Here is a 22,992-nt window from a genome sequence, read left to right as displayed (position 1 = left end):
TTAAGTAAGAGACACAAAATGGATACCTTCTTAAGTGCAAATCAGTGATACAAAAACCCTGCTCAATTAGCCGCTCATTAATAGTAGGCTTTGCCCATATTGGCCTCTCTTCAAACAAGTTTGCAAGGGCTGATTGAATCGGCCAGTCAGGGGAGTTGTTATCCAAATTCTCTTCCCAATTCACCTTAGGAGGTATCTGTGGTCCATTTTAAGGATTCTCACAGTTGAAGATTGCAATCAGCATATCAATATGTAAAAATGAATCAAGTACAAGAGACTTTCTCAAATTTTCTGGATATCTTTTATCTTGAAGTCCAAACAAAAGCAAGGATCAATGTCCATCTGCAAGAAGAAATTAACACATAGTGTATCAACTTCTGCAGCAGACTATCATTTGAAATAAAATGAATCGATAAGAGAAACGTCTTCAACTCAGCCAATATAATAATAATCAGAAACAAAAGTGAAGGCACAAACCCCTTCACATGAGTCCCCACGCCTCGTACGATTCTTGAGCAATACAAATGCCCCTGTGCTTCATTCTGTTTGAGCAACTAGAAAGTTTCCGTATACCAGATATCACTGAGAGAATGTACGAATGCTGAAAAGGAGCTAGCATGGTGTGAATGCTGGGGACCGGAAATGAAAAACCACATTTCCTGCGAGAAGGTATTTATAGAAGCGACAACATGTGTCTCCATCCCTTTTTAACAAGAAACTTCCAAATTTTGGTTTTCTTTTGGCCTTCTTAAGTCAGAAATGATTCGGGCCACCAAAAGATGGGCATAGGCATTGGGGGTTTTTCTCTTGATTATTGGCCTTTTCAAGTTAGAAATGATTCAGGCCACCAAAGATGGGCATGGACATTGGGGGTTTTTCTCTTGATTATTCGAACTTTTTTTTTTCCGAGAAAAAGATCCTTCTATTAGTTAATGAAACTGCCCATAGGGCTACAACCACCTCTGCAAGAGAGGGCTACAACAATCCTGATGGGGAGACTCTCCCAATGAAAAAACAGCATATGTACAATGAGGCTAAATCAAGAGATGGGGGGAGGGAAAAGCCACACAGGTGGACGGTAGTGCCATCTGAGCACACCCTGGACCATGGTGAAGAAAGGTCCAGGACGCCAGAGTCGAAGGAAAGCCTCTCTGCGCTCCCGCATGCGGTCAGAACTGCCCTGGAGTCTCTCGAACTGTCCTCTGAGAGTATGGATCAGCTCTAACCAAAGATCCCGAACAATCTCTGCTGGTGGTACAGGGCGAGCCTCGAAGATGCGGAAGCAGCGGGCCCGCCAGATGAACTAGAGTGTCAGGCCGCTGATGAGCTCCCAACACTCCTCTCTCACTGCACCACTCCTGTGGAGTAATCTCTGTAGCAGGCTAGAGTGTAGGTCGACCCCCCTGCATCACTATCATCCTGCTGGTGGAGGATAGCTCAAACTGAAGTGCCGGGCTTGTGAGAGAAGACGAAGCAGCTGCTCCCCAAGTGTACTGCCGAGCTGTGGAAAGAGCTGGCATCAGTCGAAGAACACGAAGCCACACCTGATGTGCCAAAGTACAATCCCAAAGACAGTGACGCTGACTCTCCACAAGATGGTCACAAGCTGCACATGCGGCCGAGAGACCACTATGTACAAGCCAACTTCCAACTGCTGTAGCTCGGTGTGCAACCAGCCACTGGAACAAAGTGACTCGCCTCGGCTGTCTGGAGTCCCACAACCTCTCCCAAAAAAGCTGCCAAGAACTCAGCTGTGAGACCCTCCTCCTGCCAATGAGGTGCTGCAACAGTAGAACGAGCCTCTCTCTGTGCTGCCAGTATGTGACGTCCCAGTCGAACAGTGTACTGAAAGAAAGGGACACCTGGATGGTCTGCTGAGGAGAAAGGGTCCCTCCAAAGCCACTCTCCAAGATCCCACTGTACTCGTGCCAGTGGACAGCTCTCCCAAGCCCACAGTCTCCAATGGCCAGTCTCAAGAGCAGCTGGGTCGGGATCTATGACACAAGTCCTCCACAGATGCCCACCACTCGGATCCTCTGAAAACAGCACTCTGCCACCTGTGGGGCCTCTACTGCAACTCTGTGTAAGCCTCCCTCACCCTGTAGCTCGAAAAACAAGGAGGGTATGGTCTCTGAGCAAGCGTGAAGGCTCCCATCCATCTGGGCGCTGCTCACTCCAGAGGTGTGAGCCACTCAGCTGCTACTGTCTCTGAGATGTCCTGACACATGCTCTGCACCCCTCTCATGCCCTGTAGCTAAATGCCCTAAAGCTCCTCTGACAAGATTGAAAACTGTAGCCAGTCACCTAAAGAGCGTGTTGGACCCTCTGCCATGGGACCCCAGGAAACATGAGGCCGACTACCAACCAAGTGGCCTCTCTAAGTGCTAACCATGGGGTTCCAAACAAGGGGCTGTCTCAGGCGCTCCTTTGTGCAAGTAGGCTGACGCTGCTCCAGGCCTCTCCGCAGTTGCTCCCAAGATCGGAGCAAACTCACAGCGAAGTGGTCCTCTGGTCTCCTACTCAAGCCAACTCTGCGCATCTCTGTGAAAATCCATCAAGTCGAGGTCGCCAAGGGCCTCCAGCCTGAGGCACCCTAGCACAAGCCGCTGAAGCAAGAACCCCTTCCAGGGCTCCTCACATGGAAGAAGTACTCTGACGATAAACTTCCCAAGAAGGGCTCTGCTCTGTTGTGTTGGGTCTATGATCCCCAATCCGCGCTGAGAACAAGGAAGAGTGATGACCTGCCATGCCACTTTGGCCCAGGCTATCTGAGTGTCGCACCTTGACCAAAGGAACTTCTTGATCAGCCTCTCTACCTGGCTGATACAAGAACTCGAAAAGATCCAACAAGAAGTGATGTACCACATAGTAGCCAACAACACCTGGGTGGCCACTACAACTCTGCCTGCCAGAGAGTCGTACAGAGCTCCAATGTAACAACTTCCTCCTGATAGACAGGAGAAGGGGAGCAATCTGCTGCTCGGGAGACAAGTCCAAACCAACCTGACAGCCCAAGTGCCAACCTGCAGTCCCTAGGGGAATCTACCTGAAACCCTCACCTGGCATCCAATCAAGCGTAGGAGCACTACCAACCGAGAAAGCCATTGTCTTTCTCCAATCGATCAGTGAGCCTGATGCACAACAAAAAGTCTCAAGAGCCTGCTCACACCTGTGAAGGTTGGCCTCCTGGCCATCCAAGTACAAAGCTGAGTCGTCTGCAAACTCAGCGTCCAGTAGCTCATCTCCCCGAATAGGGAGCGCTAAGCCACGTAAACCAACCTGCTGTGAAACCAAACACTTGCTCATCCACTCAGCATAGAACAGAAAGAGGAAGGGGGCAAGAGGGCAGCCCTGTCTAACCGAACGTGTGAGCATGAAACAATCACCTCTACCTCCTGACAAAGTACCTGACTGTGTGCCCGTCTGTACAAAGCTAACACCCTTCAATCCAAGCATCTGAGAAGCCCATCCTACGTAAAGTGTCCTCGAAAAAGTCCCAGTCAACTCTGTCGTAGGCCTCCTCAAAATCGAGAAGAAGAATCACCGGATCCTCACCACGGAGTCGCGCGAGACAGAAGCCTCCCATAAAGTAAAGATGTTGTCAAGGGTACTACGCTCCTTGACAAAACCTGTCTGTGTCCCATGTATAATGCTCTCTAGAAAAAGCTGGGAGTCAAGCCATCCTCACCTGGACAGCTACCACGAGGGAGTGCTCTAAGAGCCATGTGTAGCTCCTCTAGCTGAAGAGGAAGCTCAAGCCTCTGGCGCATCTCCTCAGTCACAAGACAAGGCATATGTGCCCACACCTGCTCTCTGCATGCATCCTGAGGCTCTGCAGACAGTAAATCACAGGAGAAGTCAGTAACAACTGCACGCATGTCCTCTGGCTCTGAAGCAACTGACCCATCGAGCCTCCTCAACTGGCTAACCTTAGCGTGCGTATGCCGAGGTCCCACTAACTCAAAGAATGCGCCTAACACTCTATCACCCACCTGGGTCCACTAAGATGCCTGTTGATGGAAAGCAAACTCATGGCGCCTCTCCTCTGTGCTGACGAGCTCCTGACGAGCCTGCTGTAACTGCTCCTCCAACCAAGGACTATCTCGATGCTGCTCCTGCATCCTCTGCAAGGAAGAAACGCCCCGTCGGAGACACTGTTCCTCCTCTCTCACTGCAGCCAGGCGAGGCGAAGACTCCTGAAGAAAGAGTCGACTAAGCTGAGCAAGTCCTGAGGCCACTCAATCAGCAGGAGAATCCTGCATGTCTAAGCTCTCTGTCGCTCTCTAAGCGCCGAGTCTAGCAAGACCCTCTCTGGGATGCGAAGCATCGTGCTCCCCCTCCTCTGCCTATCAGTCACTGTAACGATCACTGGTGCATGATCCGAAAAGGAAGTCCCTGCCAGAATGCCAACTATCCAAGTCACAGAAGTGGTCACTAGTGTAGAAGCGATCTATCCGAGATAGATTCACGCCTCCCACTCTGCGGTCCGAACGAGAGAAAGCCAGGCTGTCTGGGGGCCTCACAAAGCTGGAATGCTACCACACATCTGAAACCCCTGTAGTCATACAAAACCGCTCCCAAGCTGCCAGCTCAACTCCATGCACAGTAGTATGGCTACCACTCGTAGTGCCAACCCCAATCAATGACACCCACACGTCGCACACCCTCCTTAGTGAAGTCAGTTATGATGTTCCATGGGTGCAAGTCACAGTGTATAATTCCTTTGATGTGTGCATGTGCCATGGTCTTCACCAGAACATCCATAAAAGAAGGCGCCCAATTGAGCATATGCTTGCACATCTCTAACTCTTGCTGTGCGCGGTAGGGCGTCTAGGATCTTCTTTTGAGCCGCCAGTGCACCAATCCTGTTAGAGGGTTCCTCCAGCATGTTGAAGTCACCCCCTATGCACCATTGCTCTGCCTGCGGCAGAGACTCAACAATCTGAGACCAAAACTCTGCACGTGCACTCGCCACATTGGGCGCATAAATGTTCAGGAAGCACACGAGACAACCCTGAACCTGCATAGTGTTCCACTAAGCCCTGCCTGGCACAATAATCCCTCTGCCCACAATGGCCTGCTGCAAAGAATCCGCAATAGTCATACATACCCCGCCCTAGATGCCTCCAGGTCCAAATGCAGCTGACCAAAAAGTCTCATATCGTCCACGCAAAAGCTAACCACAACGTCTAATGCGGCTCTCACACAGATGATGCTCCTAAAGCATAAGTAGGTCAATCTCTCCTCTCACAAGGCATCGCTGAAGCTCCTGACGCAATCGGCCCCTCTGACGCTGAAACCGGGGCCCACCTAATCCCTGTACGTTCCATGAGACGATCCTCATAGAGAGCAAGAGAGAATTGATGTTGCCGCAACAGCTAACTGTGCTATCTTCGAGGCTGGCTTGGATGGGGAGTAATCCTCATCCGAGCGTCCTCGAGATAGGCGTGCCTGCAAAGAGTGTCTAGCCCAAGCCCAAGTAGAACGAGCCGTGCGTAAAGCAACCTCCTCTGTCTAGGAGTCCTCATGTATGTGTACATAGCATGGCGGGCTCTGCGTGTCAGCAAAAAAGTGAACCACAATGTGTCTACATCCTGCTGTGTCTGGAGGTGTCACAAAAAACTTGGCCAATGGCCAAAGAGTCTGAAGCAAGTCTGTAACCCCTAGGTTTCCCATGTGATGAGAGAACTCTAGGGCCTGTGTCTGTAGCCACTCCAACACTAAGACTATAGTCCACTCAGCCTGGCCGCATAGGGAGAAAGAAAGCCAACCACTAAGTCCAAGGCATCTATCCCCCTAGCTGCAAGGAACAGTACATGAACTCTGAAGCAGGCTGCCTCAAGGTCTGGTGAGGGGATCGCCGAGAAACCGTGTAAAGTCGTAGGCAAAGAAATCCCAACGGCGACGACGAATGTCGAAGCTCGTCAGACCACAAGGAACTGCTACAAAGGGAGACGTCTGCACCAGAAGAGGGGGTCGCAAGAACCCTGCAGACGTCGACCACGAACCTGCTGCCAGCCCTCCTCTGCTTGAGCCCCAGGCTCCAAGGTGGCTCTGTCTGCGTACTCTGTGACCCTGCCTACTGCTGCAAGCAAGCCTTCAGAGGCTCGGGCTGGGCCTGTGGTGTAGGTCGGGGTCTCCTTCGTGGACAGACCTTCGCAAGATGGCCCATCTGTCGACAAATGAAACACTGATTCGGGAGGCCCGAATACTCCACGCTCTGTCTAAACCAACAACCACTCACCCGAGGCAGCAGGATGACCTTCGGGAGGGTGTGGGTGTCCCGAACAAGTACACGTACTGTGGGGATGCCGGCCGCCTTGGCAGCTACAGAGGCTGCCGTGCATAGTGTCTCCAGGACAGTCCCAATCGCTGAGCCTATCCTGGAAAGGAGCGGAAGGTACTCCCTCCTTAGGCCGGGGAAGCAGACTGAAATGGGCAAGTCTGCCTCCTCGACAAGAACGTCCGAAGCTGGGTCGAAACCGTGGCGCCACTGTCAAAAATGTGCTTGAACATCACGGATGGCCAGGGGGCTCATCGCAATGACCTTGGACGCCATCTCGGGAGTCTCAAACTCTATCTAGTAGTAGCCACGTCCGAGAAGCTGAACATCAGAGAATCTTGCCCACCTCTGTGAGAAGGCGGCCTGAAGCAGATCGCGCACTTCACCGAGAATCTTGCAAATAACAAAGGTGGCCTGGAGGCGCACCACCTCTGCCTCTAAACTCGCTTGCTCTGTTGGTGAAAGAGTAAGTCGGATGGTGGGTTCTGCGGGATCGGGCGAGGGGGCTGCAGTAGAGTCCTCCATTAGTGTCTGTTGTTGTGAAGACGAGCGAGGACGAAGTGAAAGAGAGCGCCAAAGAAGATGCTAAAAAGAGGGGGGGGGGGGGGGGGGGGGGGGGGAGGACGGGCTGGCTGCACGGGCGGGCAGGCTGTGCGGGAGCGGGTCAGGCAGACTATGTGGGGATGGGCAAGCAAGCAGGGCGGGTCAGGTAGACAGAGCGGGTAGCGGGATCAGGCAGTGCGGAAGCGGGTCAGGGCGAGAGCGCGAGGGTAGGGGGGGGCAGCAAGGGCGAAGGGCAGGGGGGGTGGGGGCAGCGCGAGCTGCTGGGCGGGGGGGTGGGGGGGTGGGGGGGTTAGCGATGGCGGATGGGGAATGCGAGCGTGAGCGGCAGCAACAGCGAGTTCTGTGATTATTCGAACTTGATGCAAGTTTATTTGAAAAGTTCTTTGCAAGCATCAGCTCGAGTGTTATGTAGCTCTATGTTTTACTGAATTGCCACATATGTTCCATTGTAGATGTATTGCAATTTGGACGACAATCGTATTAAATATTTCCCTGCTGGTTCCTACCCCTTTGCTTACTTCACATTCACCACGTATTTACTAGGGACTAGATTACATTAAGTTTCCCATTCTGTTTATTATGCTATAAAGTGCACTTTAATGACAACTTAATGCAACAACTATCAAATCACATACATGACCACCACAAAGGATTGTACCATCCAAAGAGCCACAAGAACTACAGCCAAACAGTGAACACATCCACTATAATTCCAGTCTCATTCTCAAATACACACCCACCTCCACTATGATTGAAGAGGGGGTCAAGGACTTGTTGAATTGATCCCTTGAGAAGATATTGATGAGTTATTTCTATGCATGAGAATGTGCGATTTCGATCATAGATGTGTATGCAAAATTAATTAAGGTTTAATTGTGGATAGAAATTGATTACCATGTGTCACATGTGAGTACTATGTGCTTGCTTATCTCAAGTATTCTAGCTGTGTGCGCATATTGACTGGAGCATGTGCGGTTGAGAGGGCTAACCAGTTTTGAAATCCGCCGCCGCTTGGACTTCTTCGACTACGACTTTACACAGTTTCTCGGCGACGACTCCTTACCTCAAGTGGCTTGCTTCAGGATACATGTTCTGTTTCTGACAAACTTGATACAGACTTTGTGATCGTTGGTCAAGTTCCCTGTGACACCACCAGATGCAGCAGGATGTAGATACATTGTGGTATACTTCTTTGCAAACACTCACAATGCACTCTGCTGTGTATATGTTCATGAGGACTCTTGGACAGAGGATGTAGCTCGCACACCCCGCTTGGGTGTGGGTCAGACGGACACTCCATACACACCTATCTTGAGGTCGCTCAAATACGGATTACTCTCCATCCAAGCCTGCTTCGAAGATTGCGAGATTGGTTGGTATGGCAGCATCGGCTTTCTCTCACTAACCCCATGAGGATTGTTTCATGGAATATGTAGGGGCTAGGCAGACCCAAAATTCTACGACAGAGGGGTCGACTTAGACAGGAGCTCTAGAGATGACTTGTGGGTGGAGCAATCGATAGCTTATGCTCCTAGAGCATCATTTGTGTGAGAGCCATATCAAGTGATGTGGATAGATCATTTGTGGTTGCTATGAGGCCTTTTGGTCAGCTGCTTTGGCCTTGGTTACATTTAGGGAGGTGTATGTATGGCTATTGCGGATTCATGGCAACAGGCCATTGTGGGCAAAGGCATCAATGTGCCAGGCAAGGCTCAGTGGGTCACTACGCAGGTCCATGGCTGCCTTGTGGGTTTTCTAAACATTTATGCGCCCAACCATGCAAGTGCACAGGCTTAGTTTTGGTCACATCTGGTGGAGTCCTTACCTCATGCAAAGAAATGGTACATTGGGGGGAATTTCAACATGCTTGAGAACCCTTTGGACAGGATTGGGGGCAGCCATGCTACTACTGTACATGGGGCTGAGTTGGCTGCTTGGGAACGGCTATGTATGGCTTTGAGGATCTCGGATGTATGGCAGCATGCTAGCTTTGCACGGCCCTCAAACAGCCTCTCATTTGCTCGGTCTGACTGCAAACTAGAGAATCTATCCAGGATAGATCGATTCTATGCTAGTGACCACTTATGTCACCAATATGCATTTTGGCAGTGACTACTTTTTTTGATCACGCACCAATGATCCTTACTTTGTCCGACAACAAAGGAGTGGCAGTGTTATGTTACACATCCATGAGAGGATTTTGCTAGATACAGAGCTTAGAGATCATGTTGTTGCGCTTTGGACCAAGAGTCTAGACACACAGGGGGACGTTGCTGCTAGAGTGTCCAATGGCCTCAAGGAGCTTAGTCGCTTCTTTCTCCTCCAAGAGTTGACAGCGCGATCAGCTACGGTCCAAGAGGAGGAGAAGCGGCTACATCGGGGCAGAGGATGCAGAAGCGACACCGAGGTAGTCCCTTGCTGGAGAACCACATGCAGCAGGCTCGACTGGAGCTAATCACCATTGAGGAGCGGCGCCATGAGTTTGCCTACCACCGTCAAGCATCTCAGCGGACCAAAGTAGGCGACAAAGTTACTCGAGAGTTTTTTGAGATGGTGGGTCCCCGCCAAGCGCATACCAGTGCTCACCAGTTGAGGAGACTGGATGGGTCGGTTCCCACACAGCCTGAGGACATACAGGCAATAGTTACTAACTTTTACCGTGAGTTGCAAGCCGCAGTCAGAGCGCAAGGATGCATGCAGAGAGCAAGTGTGGGCACAGATGCCTTGCCTCGTCACTGAGGAGATGCAGCAGATGCTTGAGAGCCCTCTCCTGCCAGAGGAGCTTTAGGAGTCTATCAAAGCACTCCCTTGTGGTAGTTGCCCTGGTTTGACTCCCATCTTTTTCTTGGAGTACAGGGAGGTGCTTGGACTGGACCTATGTAGTGTTGTAATGTGCAGCGGAAGTGATTGATGGTGAATGCTTAGGATGAGTTCTCAGTGCGTACTCAAAGTTCCTTTTACTGAATGAGAGAGTTCCTTTTACTTAATGAGAGATGTGCAAAGACTAGAGAGAGAAGAGAGAATGATATTGTGAGTGAAGGTTCTGTGAGAGAGAGAGAGAGAGAGAGAGAGAGAGAGAGAGCGAGAGAGAGAGAGAGATGGGTTCCAAAACCCCCTCCAAGTTCTATCACTCGAGAGGCATTTTCTTTAGATTGCACAAATGTCGATACAATGGTCCAAGATGTGGAGATGCTAATGGGATCTTGTTGTAGATGCTTGGATCTGCAAGGCTAAGAGCTGAAAATGTAAAACTCTAGGGATGTTGAATGGGATCTGCAATTGCGACGAGGCTATGGGACTGATCTGATGTCGCTGATGTCGGAGATGGGCTGAAAACTGAAAAACGCTGGCTGATTTGAGGGCTGAATCTGAAAACGCTAGGACTATGGCTGAAATCTGCAACTTTTAGAAAACACTAGGGCTTAACTGATGGCGATGGGAATCTGCTACTGATGGCTGAAAACGATGACGGTCTGCTGGTCATGGCTGAAAACGCGGATGCAAAAATGCCATGGATGGTACTCCATGTACTGGGTGCTGATATTGACAGTACCGACTTATGCTTGAGAAGTGACGCCTGGGATCACTTATATAAGGGATTAAAGCTGGGTCAGGCAATGCCAATCCAAAATCTCACGATTTCTAAATGTCATTAATATAAGAGGTGATTCACATGCAAATATATACCTAGGCTCGGTACTAATGCAATAGTATGGGAACACTCCCCAATGCCTACACCTGGTTGTGCTCATGTGCAATCAAAGGGTGTGCAACTAATTTAAAGTGCCTAGACATGCATGTCCTGCGTACAGGCTCACAAGGGTGCCAGACCACTTCCTAGGCTATCCTAAACCCTAAAAATAGGAGTTAGCTTGTCCACATGCACATAGGTTAAATGTGTATGTGGCAAGTGCATACCATCACATTTTGCACACTAAAGAGATACCTGATAGCATGAGGGAGGGTTTGATCTCCCTCATCCTCAAGGAGGGGGGCTCCCAAGATGAGATGAGATTTGGCAATGGTGGCCCATCATCATTCTCAACTCAGCCTATAAAATTCTTGGCAAGGCTCTGAGTCTGAGAATTCAACCACCACTTGAGAGCATCAAACATGAGACATAGACGCCCGCCCTCGGGGAGAGTGGTTGGAGTTTACAGCACTTCCTGAGGAGATTTAGAGCATCCAGCTACACGGCATGAGAGGGGTACGGAGCATGTGTCAGGACATCGCCGAGGCTCTACAAGCATAGTGGCACACGCCTCTCGAGCCAGCGGCTGCCAACTAGATGGGGACCTTCACACCTTGAGGTCCTCATCAAAGTTAGGGCTTGCTCCAACTCAGGCCTTTGCGGGTTCTTTGAAGTTCAGCAAGAGGGTCGCCTCCACAAAGTTACTATTGAGGCACCAGAGGTTGCAAAGTGTTGTTTCCAGCAGATTCGAGTTGTGTGCATCAGAGGGAGGACCTATGTGCATGATCTTGACCCATCACATCTTGAGACTTGACATTGGAGGCTCTGGGCTTGGGAGAGTCGCCCTTTGTCATAACTGACTCGAACCATGGGGAGTGGTTTTGGCGGAATCCTTTTGCTTCAGCCGATCACCCAGGGATCCCTTTCTTCCAGTACACAGCACGACTGGGGCGTCACATATTGGCTGCTCGGAGAGAGGCCCCTCCTGCTATAACAAACTTGGACACTCCAAGTCAAGATTCTACCGCGACACAGTAGAGATTCACTTCAAAACAGTTCACAATTCACAATTGATTCGACACGGTCCGACGGAGTTCCGTGCCTAGAGATATTGGCCCCAAAGACTCGCGCCCCTTTCGGTATTTCTTTTTGTATTAATCTTTGTTCAAAGTACGAGAGAGTGGGAGGGTTCTCACTCTCAGACTCTGCGTCCAGATGCTTTGAGAAGTGAGGCCTTACCCACTAATTTATAGGTTACAAGGGATGCCCAAAAAGCAGAGCCCCAAAAGCATTCACTTTAAAAGCTTACTAAGATAAAGCAACTAGCTCAAAAGCTGCCCAATTCAGCCCACGCAAATTCAGCCAGCTGCTTTTCCGTACGCACTGCCACGTCAACAACTCAGCGCAAAAAGCGGGATTTCCTTACAGTACTACCACATTCGCACTTTCAACGTGAATTTTGAAAATCTGCCACGTCAGCCTGCCGCCGCGTTTTCTGGGCCTGTCCAGCCAGTGTGAGTGTGTCCGAGCATGCCACGTCACCAATTTGTGACATACCCCCCTCTTGAAAGCATTGTAATTGCCCTCGATTACGCATGCAAAACAGACAAAGGCCATAAACTGTCTTAGAAGACACTAACTGTTAGTACCGACGCACTAGGAACAACACATCTAGCACATTTACCAATCAGCAGTCACATCACGCGACATCACATGACAAATCACATTCAAAATCATTCCAAATCTCAGACCATGATTAATTGGCAACGTATTTAGCAATCGCATCTAGATCCAGTCAGGACCTCACAGATGCCCGATTCACTAATCCTTATTGCAATCATGTCTCTAGAGATTTATCAGACCGAAATGCTAAAGTCATTTTGTCTAATAGTTCCTGCACTTAAACAAGTCAAGCACAAATCAGTATCATATTATCGAGAATTCCAAATCTTAGTCATTACAGCAGAATATTGTCAGCCCACAATATCCGTGAAACCCAATAGGGACATCAGTGACTCTATTATCAAAAATCGGGGCTAATTTGTTAACGGACGAGCGGAGTGACTCCCCTCTTGTGCAAGCCCGCTACACCAAATTCCGCCCAAGCTGAAATCGGGGTTCTATCAAAGTAGACTATGCTAAACCGAATGCTTCAAGGTAAAGGTTCACAATCTGAGGAGTATCTTCCAGGTCCTCCTCCTCCATCCACTTCGCATCCAATGCGGGATAGTTCTTGAATTTAACCAAGAACCGTCTTATCACTTTACCTTTTATCTTTCTTTCTTTATGTGCCAACATCTGTTTTGGAACGAGTACCTCCTTGCTTTCCTCCACTCTGGGTTGCTCATCTGGCTCCCTATCAGCAGGCACATCGCCTTTAAAAGGCTTCAAGAGAGACACATGAAAAGCATTGTGAATTCTCCTAGTATCGGGCAGCTTCAGTCTAAAGGAGACATCATTTATCTTTTCGGTTATCTGGAAAGGTCCATAGTATCTCATGCTAAGCTTCGGAAAAAGCTGCTCCTTTCCCTTTTCCTTTCGCAGGCGTGCCCTCTCAAAACGTAAGAGCACCCAATCGTTCTCCTTTAATTTCAAATCGCGACGATCTCGAGCTGCTGCCTTTTTGTGTCTTTCTTGAGATTTCTCTAAAGCCTCCCGGACCTTGACAAAAGCAATGTCCAAGTCGCTCGTGTACTGGTCGGCTTCAAAAATCTTATCTTTCGTGCTTAGGAAGGGTGGAACCTTCGTAGCACCTTCCATAATCTCAAATGGCGCCTTCCCCGTCGAATAGTGAATCGTATTATTATAGGCAAATTCCACCTCGAAGACTGAATCGTATTATTGTAGGCAAATTCCACCAAGGGCAAATACTTTTCCCATTGAGTCTTCTGATCCGAAATGTATGACTTCAATAAATCCAGTACGACTGAATTTGCAATCTCAGATTGCCCATTTGTCTGCGGGTGGAAAGTTGACGAGAACTGCAACTGCATGCCAATGTTCTCCCAAATAGCCTTCCGTAAATTGGAGATCTCTGTCGGAGAAAATTGTCTCGAGCATGCCATGTAATCTGAATATGGGCAATGAACAGTCTCGCTAAGTGATCTGGCTTGACTGCTTTCTTCAGTAATAAAATGAGCTTGCTTGCTAAATCTGTCAATAACAGTCCAGATACCATCGCGCCCACTCCGTGTCTTCGGGAGATCAAAAATGAAATCCATTGCAATACTTTCCCAGGGGCGTGTGGAAATGGATAAAGGCTGTAACAATCCCTGTGCTTTATGCCTATTAAACTTGACCTTCTGGCATACCAAGCATCTGCGTACAAAATCGTCCACGTCCTCCTTGAGTCTCGGCCAAGAGAAGTATCACTCCACACCTTTCAAGGTGGTATCAATGCTGCGGTGACCCGTAAATGGTTGACAGTGGCATTCAGTTAGAACCTTTTCCCTCAACGGCAGTGTAACGCACACCATTGTTTTCTTCATCAAGTAGCCATCCCGAATGGAATATCCGGCTACTACCTCCCCATTCTGTATTCGAGTGAATACATCTGCAAAATCTGGATCTGAGGCGTACTAATCGACCATATCCTCGAAGCTTCTATGATGTATCGCAGAAAAAGCCAAGACTAACGGCTTCCGAGACAAAGCATTTGCCACCAAGTTCTTCTGTCCCTACACACGGACAATCTGGAAGTGAAACTGTGACAAGACGTTCGCCCACCGCATCTGTTTTTCCAATAGTTGCTTCTGTGACAAGAAGTAGCGTAAACTCTGGTGATCTGTGAAGACCGTAAAATCGGCTCCGAGTAGGTAATGTGGCCACTGAGTAAGAGCATGGATAACCTCCAAAAGCTCTTTCTGATAAATCTGTGCTATCATTTCCGACCTTAAAAACAATTGGCTCTCATAGGCAATGACAAAGCCTTCTTGCATTAAGACCCAGACTACGATCACAAGCATCACAATATACTTTGAATGACTTCTGCAAATCTGGCAAAGTCAAAACTGGTCCTGTAGTCAATTTCTCTTTCAATGTCTGAAAGGCAGTCACCTCTGTGGGTCCTCACAAGAAAGTAACTCCCTTTTGTGTCAAAATATGCATAGGGGAAGCAACCTCTGCAAACTTTCTAATGAACAGCCGATTGTAAGAACATAAGCCCAAGAAGCTTCTAACTTCATGGACATTCTTCAAATTGGGCCAATCACGTATAGTTTCAATCTTGACCGGGTCCATCTGCACTCCTGCTGCTGCTGCTGAGACGATGTGTCCCAAAAAGTGTATGTCTCATAGGAAAAATTCACTCTTCTTTGCATTAATCACCAACTTGTGATCTCGCAATGCCTGAAAGACCTGTCGCAGATGTTCTCTATGTTCTGCCTCATCCTTGGAGAAGACAATAATGTCATCAAAGAAAGTACTAACAAAAGATCTGTACTATCTGAAGATCCTATCCATCATTCGATTGAAGGTCGCTGGAGCATTGGTAAGGCCAAAAGGCATCACCAATAATTCAAATAAATCGAAGGTCGTCCAAAAAGCTATCTTGTAGACATCTCCCGAAGCGATTAGGATCTGATGATATCCGCTCTTCAAATCGATCTTGCTGAAACAAGAGGATCCCTGTAGTCGTTCTAGAATATCATCGATCCTAGGAATCGGAAATCTGTTCTTGATGGTGATTTTGTTGAGAGCTCTGTAATCAATGCACATTCTTCAAGATCCATCTTTCTTCAAAACCAACAATACCGGAGAGCAGTAAGGTGAAGTACTCGGCTCGATAAGACCCTTTTTCCAAGAGGTCTTTCACTTGGTTCATAATCGCTTCATTCTGGCCTCGGCTCACACGGTAAGGTGGCCGGTTCAATGGTGTGCTTCCAAGTATCATATCAATAGTATGATCCTCCGAACGATCTGGTGGCAACTCACCTGGCAAGCCCTCAGTGAAACAATCAACATGTGAAGAGAAAATCTTGGCGTTCTTTTCGAGGTCAAAACATATTCGACCTTCAATCATTATTCAGCTCTCCAGAAAATCGAGTAAAGAAGCTGAAATTTATCAAGTACAATCTCTGTGCCCTTCATTTGTTAAAGTCGCTTTCTCAGCCCGATAGTCAACCACAGCGGTGTTCTTGTGGTACCAAGGGATTTCGAGCAGGGCGTCACATCCTTCCAAGGGAATTACGTAGAAGTCCTCGTGCCCTAAACACCCCTTACATTGCAAACAAAGTTTGCCAAGATCGATGTAATGGCAACATCCCGTCCGGGTGCCGCTAGAACTACCTCTGCCTATGGCCTCAACCTGTCGGGCATAATTCCAAATCGAGCCGCCAATTCAAGTGAAAAGAAGTTGGCCTTGGCTCCTCCATCAAAGAAAATGAGGGCTTCCTGATCTTTCACTTTTCCCTAAGTGCGGAAAAGTTTTGTACTTTCGTTCATTTGATTCGGTTCGGGGCCCACGCAATGTGGTACCAGTTCTGCTTTCATCTGCCTTTTCTGCCACGTTCCTCTGCTGCTCTAGAACTCTCTGGCTTGTCTTCAAATATGTTCCTGTTGTGCCTTTTTGGGGCACTTTGCGGAGATGTGTTCATTTTCCCTGCAACCAAAATACTTCCCTTCTTTGAGATAGATAGCCCTTTCTCTAAGAGTCTGTCGGGGACGTGTATCTTTCTTTTCTTTGTCCTGGGAACTCTTTCTCTTTCTACTTTCATTTTTATAAGTCTCTTGGGTTCTCTGAGTCAAGATCTCATCTGTGGGGTAAGTCGAATTGCCATAATATATCGCAAAACCCCGTTTCACATGACTCATCAATTCTTGAATTTCTGTTCCAAGCAGTAGTCTCGGATCTCTGTAGGAAGTCCGCAGCAAAACCGCTCAATCTGTTCTTTAAACGAGACATTCGTAAATGAAGAAGCTGGTAGAAAAGAGCTCCAAAATCTCTCGCAATCAGTGTCCAAAGAATCTCCCTTGGTCATCCGAAGATGATTCCAAGCGGTTCGAACTTCGTATGTCTCGTCCGTACTCTCGAGTCAGCCAAGAAGAAATAAAAAGCCTTCTGAAGTTCAACCATTTAACCGGAGCTTCCTTTCTCAGCAAAAGAGTGGACCACCATGTTCGAGCATCTCGGAACCCACAAAAGGATTCAAATCAACTGTCCACCTTCTTTTAATTCTTTTACTTTCTTGTTTTTGTCTTCGAGGAAGTCATATTGGTTGGCTCTATAGACGTGCTTCTTTTTAAGAGTGCTTGTCCATGTCTTTCTGCGAATACAGGCTCCGCTTTTCTGCACTCGTCTGTCTTTTCGACTTTCCTCCCTACCTAAGAGGAGAAGCAATGGCCACACACCATCTCGAGGAAATCTTATCAATCAAGTAATTCTTCAGGTGTTTTGCCAATCCTTGAGTCCCTGGAGTATTGAATCAATCTGTTCACACATATGCCAATCTACAGTTGACGTTTGTGCTCCTTTCTGGCAAACTTGTCCGAAAAAAAATTTGCCTCAAATCTTCATTTTTCTTCAGTTCCCGCGCTGGATCTTCAACTTTTCTTTGCCTTCCCATTGAGAGGTGTCATCTCTGTCAGATTCTCCACAAGAACCCATGTGTAATCTGGGATTCTTTATGGCTTTATGCCCTGTCAAACAGAGCGATGAGGACGGTAGCGCGCCCGATGCGCGATGTATGAAGGGTGGGAGTGGCTAATAAGTCCAGAGTTGGGACACAACGATTCTTTCTCAAAAGTTGTGTGCGCTGCAAAAAGGATCGGATCCTCCGTTAGCAGAAGAATCTTTCTGAGCTCTGATACACTGTAACAAACTTGAACACTCCAAGTCAAAATTCTACTGCGACACAGCAGAGATTCACTTCAAAACGGTTCACAATTCACAATTGATTCGACACGGCCGGGCGGAGTTCTGTGCCTAGAGATATTGGCCCCAAAGACTGGCGCCCCTTTCGATATTTCTTTTTGTATTAATCTGTGTTCAAAGTACAAAGTGGGAGGGTTCTCACTCTCAGACTCTGCATCCAGATGCTCTGAGAAGTGAGGCCCTGCCCACTAATTTATAGGTTACAAGGGATGCCCAAAAAGCAGAGCCCCAAAAGCATTCACTTTAAAAGCTTATTAAAATAAAGCAATTAGCTCAAAAGCTGCCAAATCCAGCCCACGCAAATTCAGCCAGCTGCTTTTCCGTACGCACTGCCACGTCAGCAGCTCAGCACAAAAAAGCAGGACTTTCATACAGTACTGCCACGTCAGCACTTTAGCGTGAATTTCCGAAATCTGCCACGTCAGCTTGCTACCACGTTTTCCAGGCCTGTCCAGCCAGTGTGCGTGTGTCCACCGGGCATGCCACTTCACCAGTTTGTGACACCTGCTACAACGGGTCACGAGCAAAAGGAGGGTCTCACAGCTGAGTTCCTGACAGACTTCTAGGAGCGCTTGTGGGACAGCAGACAGCCGAGCAGTCACGACATTCCAATGGCTAGAGCCCAAGCTACTGCACTTGGGAGTTGGTTGGTCTATAGTGGCCATCCAGCGGGTTGTGCCGCTTGTGACCACCACTTGAGTCACAGAGGCACTGTCTATGGGACAACCCCATGGTGCAGCAAGTTTGGCTTCGGATTTTATGGCTGATACCAGCCCGGTCGCGTTAGCAAAGCAGTATACTTGGGGTGTTGCTGCCTGGCCCACCCTCACGGGCCCAGCACTTCATTTTGAGCTATCTTCAGTAAACTGGATGAATGTGATACAAGAGGGCCGGCCTACACTACAACCTGCCACAGAGCTTATGCCTCAGGAGTGGAGCACTTATAGAAAGCTTTGTTGGGAGCTTATCTGCAGCATGACTCTTTGGTGCATTTGGAGAGCCCATTGCTTCCGCATCTTCGAGGCCTGCCCCATTCCACCGGTGGAGACTGTACGATATATCTGGCTGGAGCTCATCCATGCTCTTCGAGGACAGTTCAAGAGGCTTCAAGGCAGCTCCGACCGTATGCAGGAGCGCCGTGAGGCATTCCTACGACTCTGGCGTCCAAGGCCTTTCTACACCATGGTCCATAAGGCTCCTAGACGGCACTACGGGCCACTTGTGTGGTTGTTTCCTCCTCCCATATCCTTTTTAGCCGTCATTGTACATATCTCATTTTTCATTGGGAGAGTCTTCCCTCATGCTGATGTAGCCCCCTCTTGTCAGGGCAGTTTGTAGCCCACTGGCTAGTCTTTTTCGTGAGAAGAAAAAAGTGTATCGTGGTGGCACACTCGTTTCGCCTAGAAAGTTCAATGCGGACCAGCACCATCCAAAAATAGAAGCTGGCAATCTTTAGCCATCAATGATGTGATTAAAGGTCAAGACAAGTCGAAAATGAGGTTCAGCATGTAAATTCAGCTCAAAGGAATTTTCTGCAATTTAAGGGATTTTCCCCAGCTCGTTAGGGATTTTTACGGCCAAAATGGATCATTTGTGGGCTACAATATAGCCAAAAAAGTCCATAGGATGGCCAAAAAATACCCATTTTGGATAAAATATGGCTCCAAAAGCCACATCAGTCATGGTGCCATGACTCTTAGCAAGGGGGGAGCTTGGTTGAAGAGGAATATCAGCACTTTAAACCTCTTTCAGAAGGGTTACAAAGGGTTCTCCTATGATGTGCTAGTGCAGTCCCGTGTTTTTCCTACCTTATATTGGAGTGTGAGGGTTCCAATTAGGGTTTTCTCTCTTTAAGAAGGCGTGTGGGCTTGTCTATGGAAGGGCCCAAGCTTCCATGAAATGGTGTCGACGAAGATTTGGAGGAAGATAGGGTTTATCACAGGGCAAACAGGCATTGTATCTGTGTAATTGGGGTTGAGGCTACATGAAATCACCACACACAAGAGTTTTGAGTTGATCTTCGATTTTTTCTAGAGCGAAGCTTTCATGGCTGGAGTTTTGTTCATTTTAAGTGTGTCTTTTGCTTCGAATCATTTACGATTCGCTTGATCTTCCTGCGAACCCTCACAGTCAGAGGCCCGACACTTTCCTAGTCATACTGCGTTCTTCTTGACAACACGGGACAAGATACAAAGTAACTATGTAAAAGGTTGAGCTATTCTCAAGAGAGTTTTTTCCTGAACTTGGAGGATTGGAAAGGAAACTCACAGACATATCCGCATGCTCCAATTTGGGAATGCAACATAGAGATTGACCTTCATGAGGTAAAGAGCAGTAGGAGTTTCTACCACTCCCATAAAAGAAGGTACACCTTAAGTGTTGCCGTGAGCAATGTCTGTAATGAGAGAGCCATGCGTACCCAATAATGGTGAATCCGTCTAAAAAGGAAGATGAAGATCGGTGCGAGAAGTACAAATTGGCTTTAATACCATAAGACAAATAGGATCAATCTCCTAGCTACTAGGACCCTCTAGGACCAAGAGTCAGATAAAACCGGCCACACCATAGCCAATATCTGGCACTCCATAGCTCGGGTCATAGTTCGAAGGCATAGACTAGCACCAACTGAGACAAAGCATTTCATAACATCCGATGACAGTCCCCCTCACGACCTCTTAGGGAATGCATTTAGCTCTTGTGTGGTCACCCATGCAATTGAGTTGACCGGCCAGATTGGCCATGTGTCGATGACAATCTGCACTCGACAGACTAGACCTCCCCCTCTAAGATGTAGCCATAACATTCCCCAAGAATAAAAACAGGCATGAAAGTACTTACCCTCTATGACTCTCCTGAACTATGACCACAGTTCTAAAAGAGTTTGAAAAAACAAAAATGCATGTAGCTTGAAAACAGAATCATGATATACCTCCCATGGTTGTTGACAAAGCAATGCCTTCCTTTGAGATGCACGTGTCAGTTCTGATGGCTGCAAACTGCAGAAATAAAAATATGTGCTAATAGTAAGCTTTTCAAAGAGCAACGCGTTTTTAGACTCAAAATCAATCTGGACAATACGTGCTAAAAGTAAGCTCTACTGGGAGCAACACATTCCTAGAATCAAAATGAAACCAACTCCTACCACAAGCATGCCACATACTTCCAGGACTTTATGTTTACCATTCATTGTACGCCAGCATGGTAATCATCGCAAAATAACCAAAAACACGCGATAAATGTGATGTCTTTCCCATCCTAAACCAAGAAAATTTGTTTTGTAAGATCTTGGCTGCCCATCATCTTTGACCTATCGATGGGTTTGTTAAAGACAACGATAAAATAATCTTCATGAAAGGGTTGTGAAAGTACATCTTGTGCATGAAAATGGGCATTCCTGGAATCTCCCATGCATGTTTCCCCCCTTTACTAGCCATTTTCCCTCCCCGTCGTAAGCGCTACTCACATATGCGAGCTTGCCACCTTGCCTCCGTGAGCAATACTCCACACAAAAACTATTCAATTATGCTAATTGGGAACCGAGTGAATCGATTGAAATGAAAAAGTGAGTGCGGAATACATTGAGGTATTGTCAACATGATTAACTGCATCTTAGGAAAGAGAATGCAGCTCAATACAGCTTAACAATCACTTCCACAACTTACACAAGTTCTTCAGGCACATCCTTCACAGAAAACAAAGGTGGTGGGAGCACCATCATCTCCTCGCCTTCAGTGTCTGCTGTTCCTCCTTGATCTATCAGATTAAGAAAGGTGTGTAATGTTTTCAGAGTTGAAGTTTGAAACTAACAAGTGAAGCAAGACCTTTATCACAAATCCAAAAACCTGAGTCCTACATCGAAAAATCGTTACTTTGAAGGTGTAAGCATGGAGTAAATACAGGCATGTTAGTTCATATTAATTTCTGCCTCCATTCCTCAGAAAGTGATGTTTCTGACTTCGAAGATAAATCCATAGGATATGAAAATACAAGCGCATAACATAATGATCAATATGCAGTAACAACCAGAAGGTAACTGATACAACATTACCAAAGATAGAAAGGATTTCCACAATAACAATGGTCACAAATCGAATGAAATCAGCACTATGTGAAATCTGCTTGCATGCTAATACGACATGTACAAAAGACCTGTCATGTATGGCTGACACAATCAAGCATGCACTACCTCACCTGCCACCCCATCTGACTCCATCCAGTCTCTATGCCAAATTTTGTCAGCAGCTACTTTTATATAGTGGGCGTGCCTTAACTTACAAGAACACAGCTTCTGAGTGCAAGGGCTCCACTGCTAAAGGTTGTTTAATTGCGGGCAAAATGCCTACACATACTTGATGACAACTTTTCTGCTACAATTTCTGGCCTTCACAATATGCCTCTTGAAAAAAAATAGAGATGCTGCAGCGTAACAATGTACCTGCCTCTTCACAAAGGAAAGTTAAAGGGAAAAAGGCAATAAAATTACCGCTTCGAAGGTCCTGCAATCGCCTGCGTTTTCTCCCTTTTTCAAGTTTGACATGAACAGGTGAAATATACTGATAATCTGCTAGACCTGTTACATACAGCAGACCTATAAGAAGGTATGAGACGGTTCAGCTTTTCATAAGTCACTTTCAAATGTGTGCACTTTAAAACAAGCCATGTAAACTCACTACTAACCACCAAATTCATATGACTGGTCAACTTTTGCAGTTATTTCTCCTCTCACTATTTGATCTCCTTTGTCCTTGTCTTGTGCAACTGAGAGCTCCAGAAGCAGCCCTGAGAATCCATGCAACTCTCCAAAAACCGGATGTGCATAGGGGTCTTCTGGTCGAAATCTCAGTTCAATGTAGTTCGTTTCTGATGATCGGGCCTGCTAAATGGTGAGCATGAGCAACATAAAGCAACAAGGGGAGAAATATTTGAAGATTGTGGTTATGTTGTAAGTTGTAACACTATATCAAGGAGTCTTCTTTCTCATAAAAGACCACAACCAGCAGACCCACACCTCAGACCTTAAGACTTTTTCTGCACATCTCAGATACAAGCAAAAGCACACTAGGAGACCCATGCAGAAGTAAACAAATGCAAATTGTTCCTGAGATGTTAAGACTTTTTCTGCAGATCTCACATACAAGCAAAAACACCCTCTTGAGAACTCTCAATCTGGTCAATTTCTTATCACCTCAATGTTCATGCATTCACAACAAGTGCCAAATAGAAACATGATAAAAACGCACACACACTGGCAATGTGCCTGTGATGCGAATCTTCCACAAGCAAGCCACCAGAAATATGGAGACAGCTTTATTACACATCATGCAATAGTATTAAGGAAAGCAATGCAAAAGCCAAGAGAAAAGTGTTTTTAAATTCAAACTTACCTTAGATATTGCTTCCTTCCCTCCTAATGTTTCCACAGCTCTGGGTATAGATGCAGGATATCCAGGATAGTTCACCGCAAATAATGCTTTCTCGGGGACTAATCCCTTCAAAGTGCCATTCTCAATCACTGCCATATGCCTGCAAAGTTTACATAAAGAAAAAAATATCAGACTCAAAATAAAGATGCGGGTTCAGTTT

The 22,992-nt window shown here is 47.3% G+C and overlaps 1 protein-coding gene across 5 annotated transcripts in view; it reads right to left on the bottom strand.

The window, feature by feature from the left end:
- The window catches only part of LOC147465535 (uncharacterized), a 118,209-nt gene that overhangs the window by 81,436 nt on the left and 13,781 nt on the right, over positions 1-22,992 (bottom strand). For 2 of the 5 annotated variants that reach the window (XM_086520515.1, XM_086520526.1), the window contains exons 2-9: positions 22,794-22,932; positions 22,087-22,282; positions 21,893-21,997; positions 21,072-21,162; positions 20,590-20,664; positions 20,339-20,405; positions 300-342; positions 27-198 (exon numbers count right to left, since the gene is read on the bottom strand). In XM_086520515.1, coding sequence (XP_086376641.1) covers positions 27-198; positions 300-342; positions 20,339-20,405; positions 20,590-20,664; positions 21,072-21,162; positions 21,893-21,997; positions 22,087-22,282; positions 22,794-22,928 — 884 coding nt within the window. In that variant the 5' untranslated portion in view covers positions 22,929-22,932. The remainder of the gene's footprint in view (positions 1-26; positions 199-299; positions 343-20,338; positions 20,406-20,589; positions 20,665-21,071; positions 21,163-21,892; positions 21,998-22,086; positions 22,283-22,793; positions 22,933-22,992) is intronic. The other 3 variants (XM_086520517.1, XM_086520522.1, XM_086520529.1) reach the window with 3 other exon arrangements.

This window comes from Adiantum capillus-veneris, chromosome 1 (genome assembly GCF_014529385.1).
Source record: "Adiantum capillus-veneris isolate H3 chromosome 1, ASM1452938v2, whole genome shotgun sequence".
In the NCBI taxonomy this organism is placed as follows: Eukaryota; Viridiplantae; Streptophyta; class Polypodiopsida; order Polypodiales; family Pteridaceae; genus Adiantum; species Adiantum capillus-veneris.
Note: the sequence above shows the minus strand (reverse complement) of the source record. Positions and strands in the feature narration are given on the sequence as shown.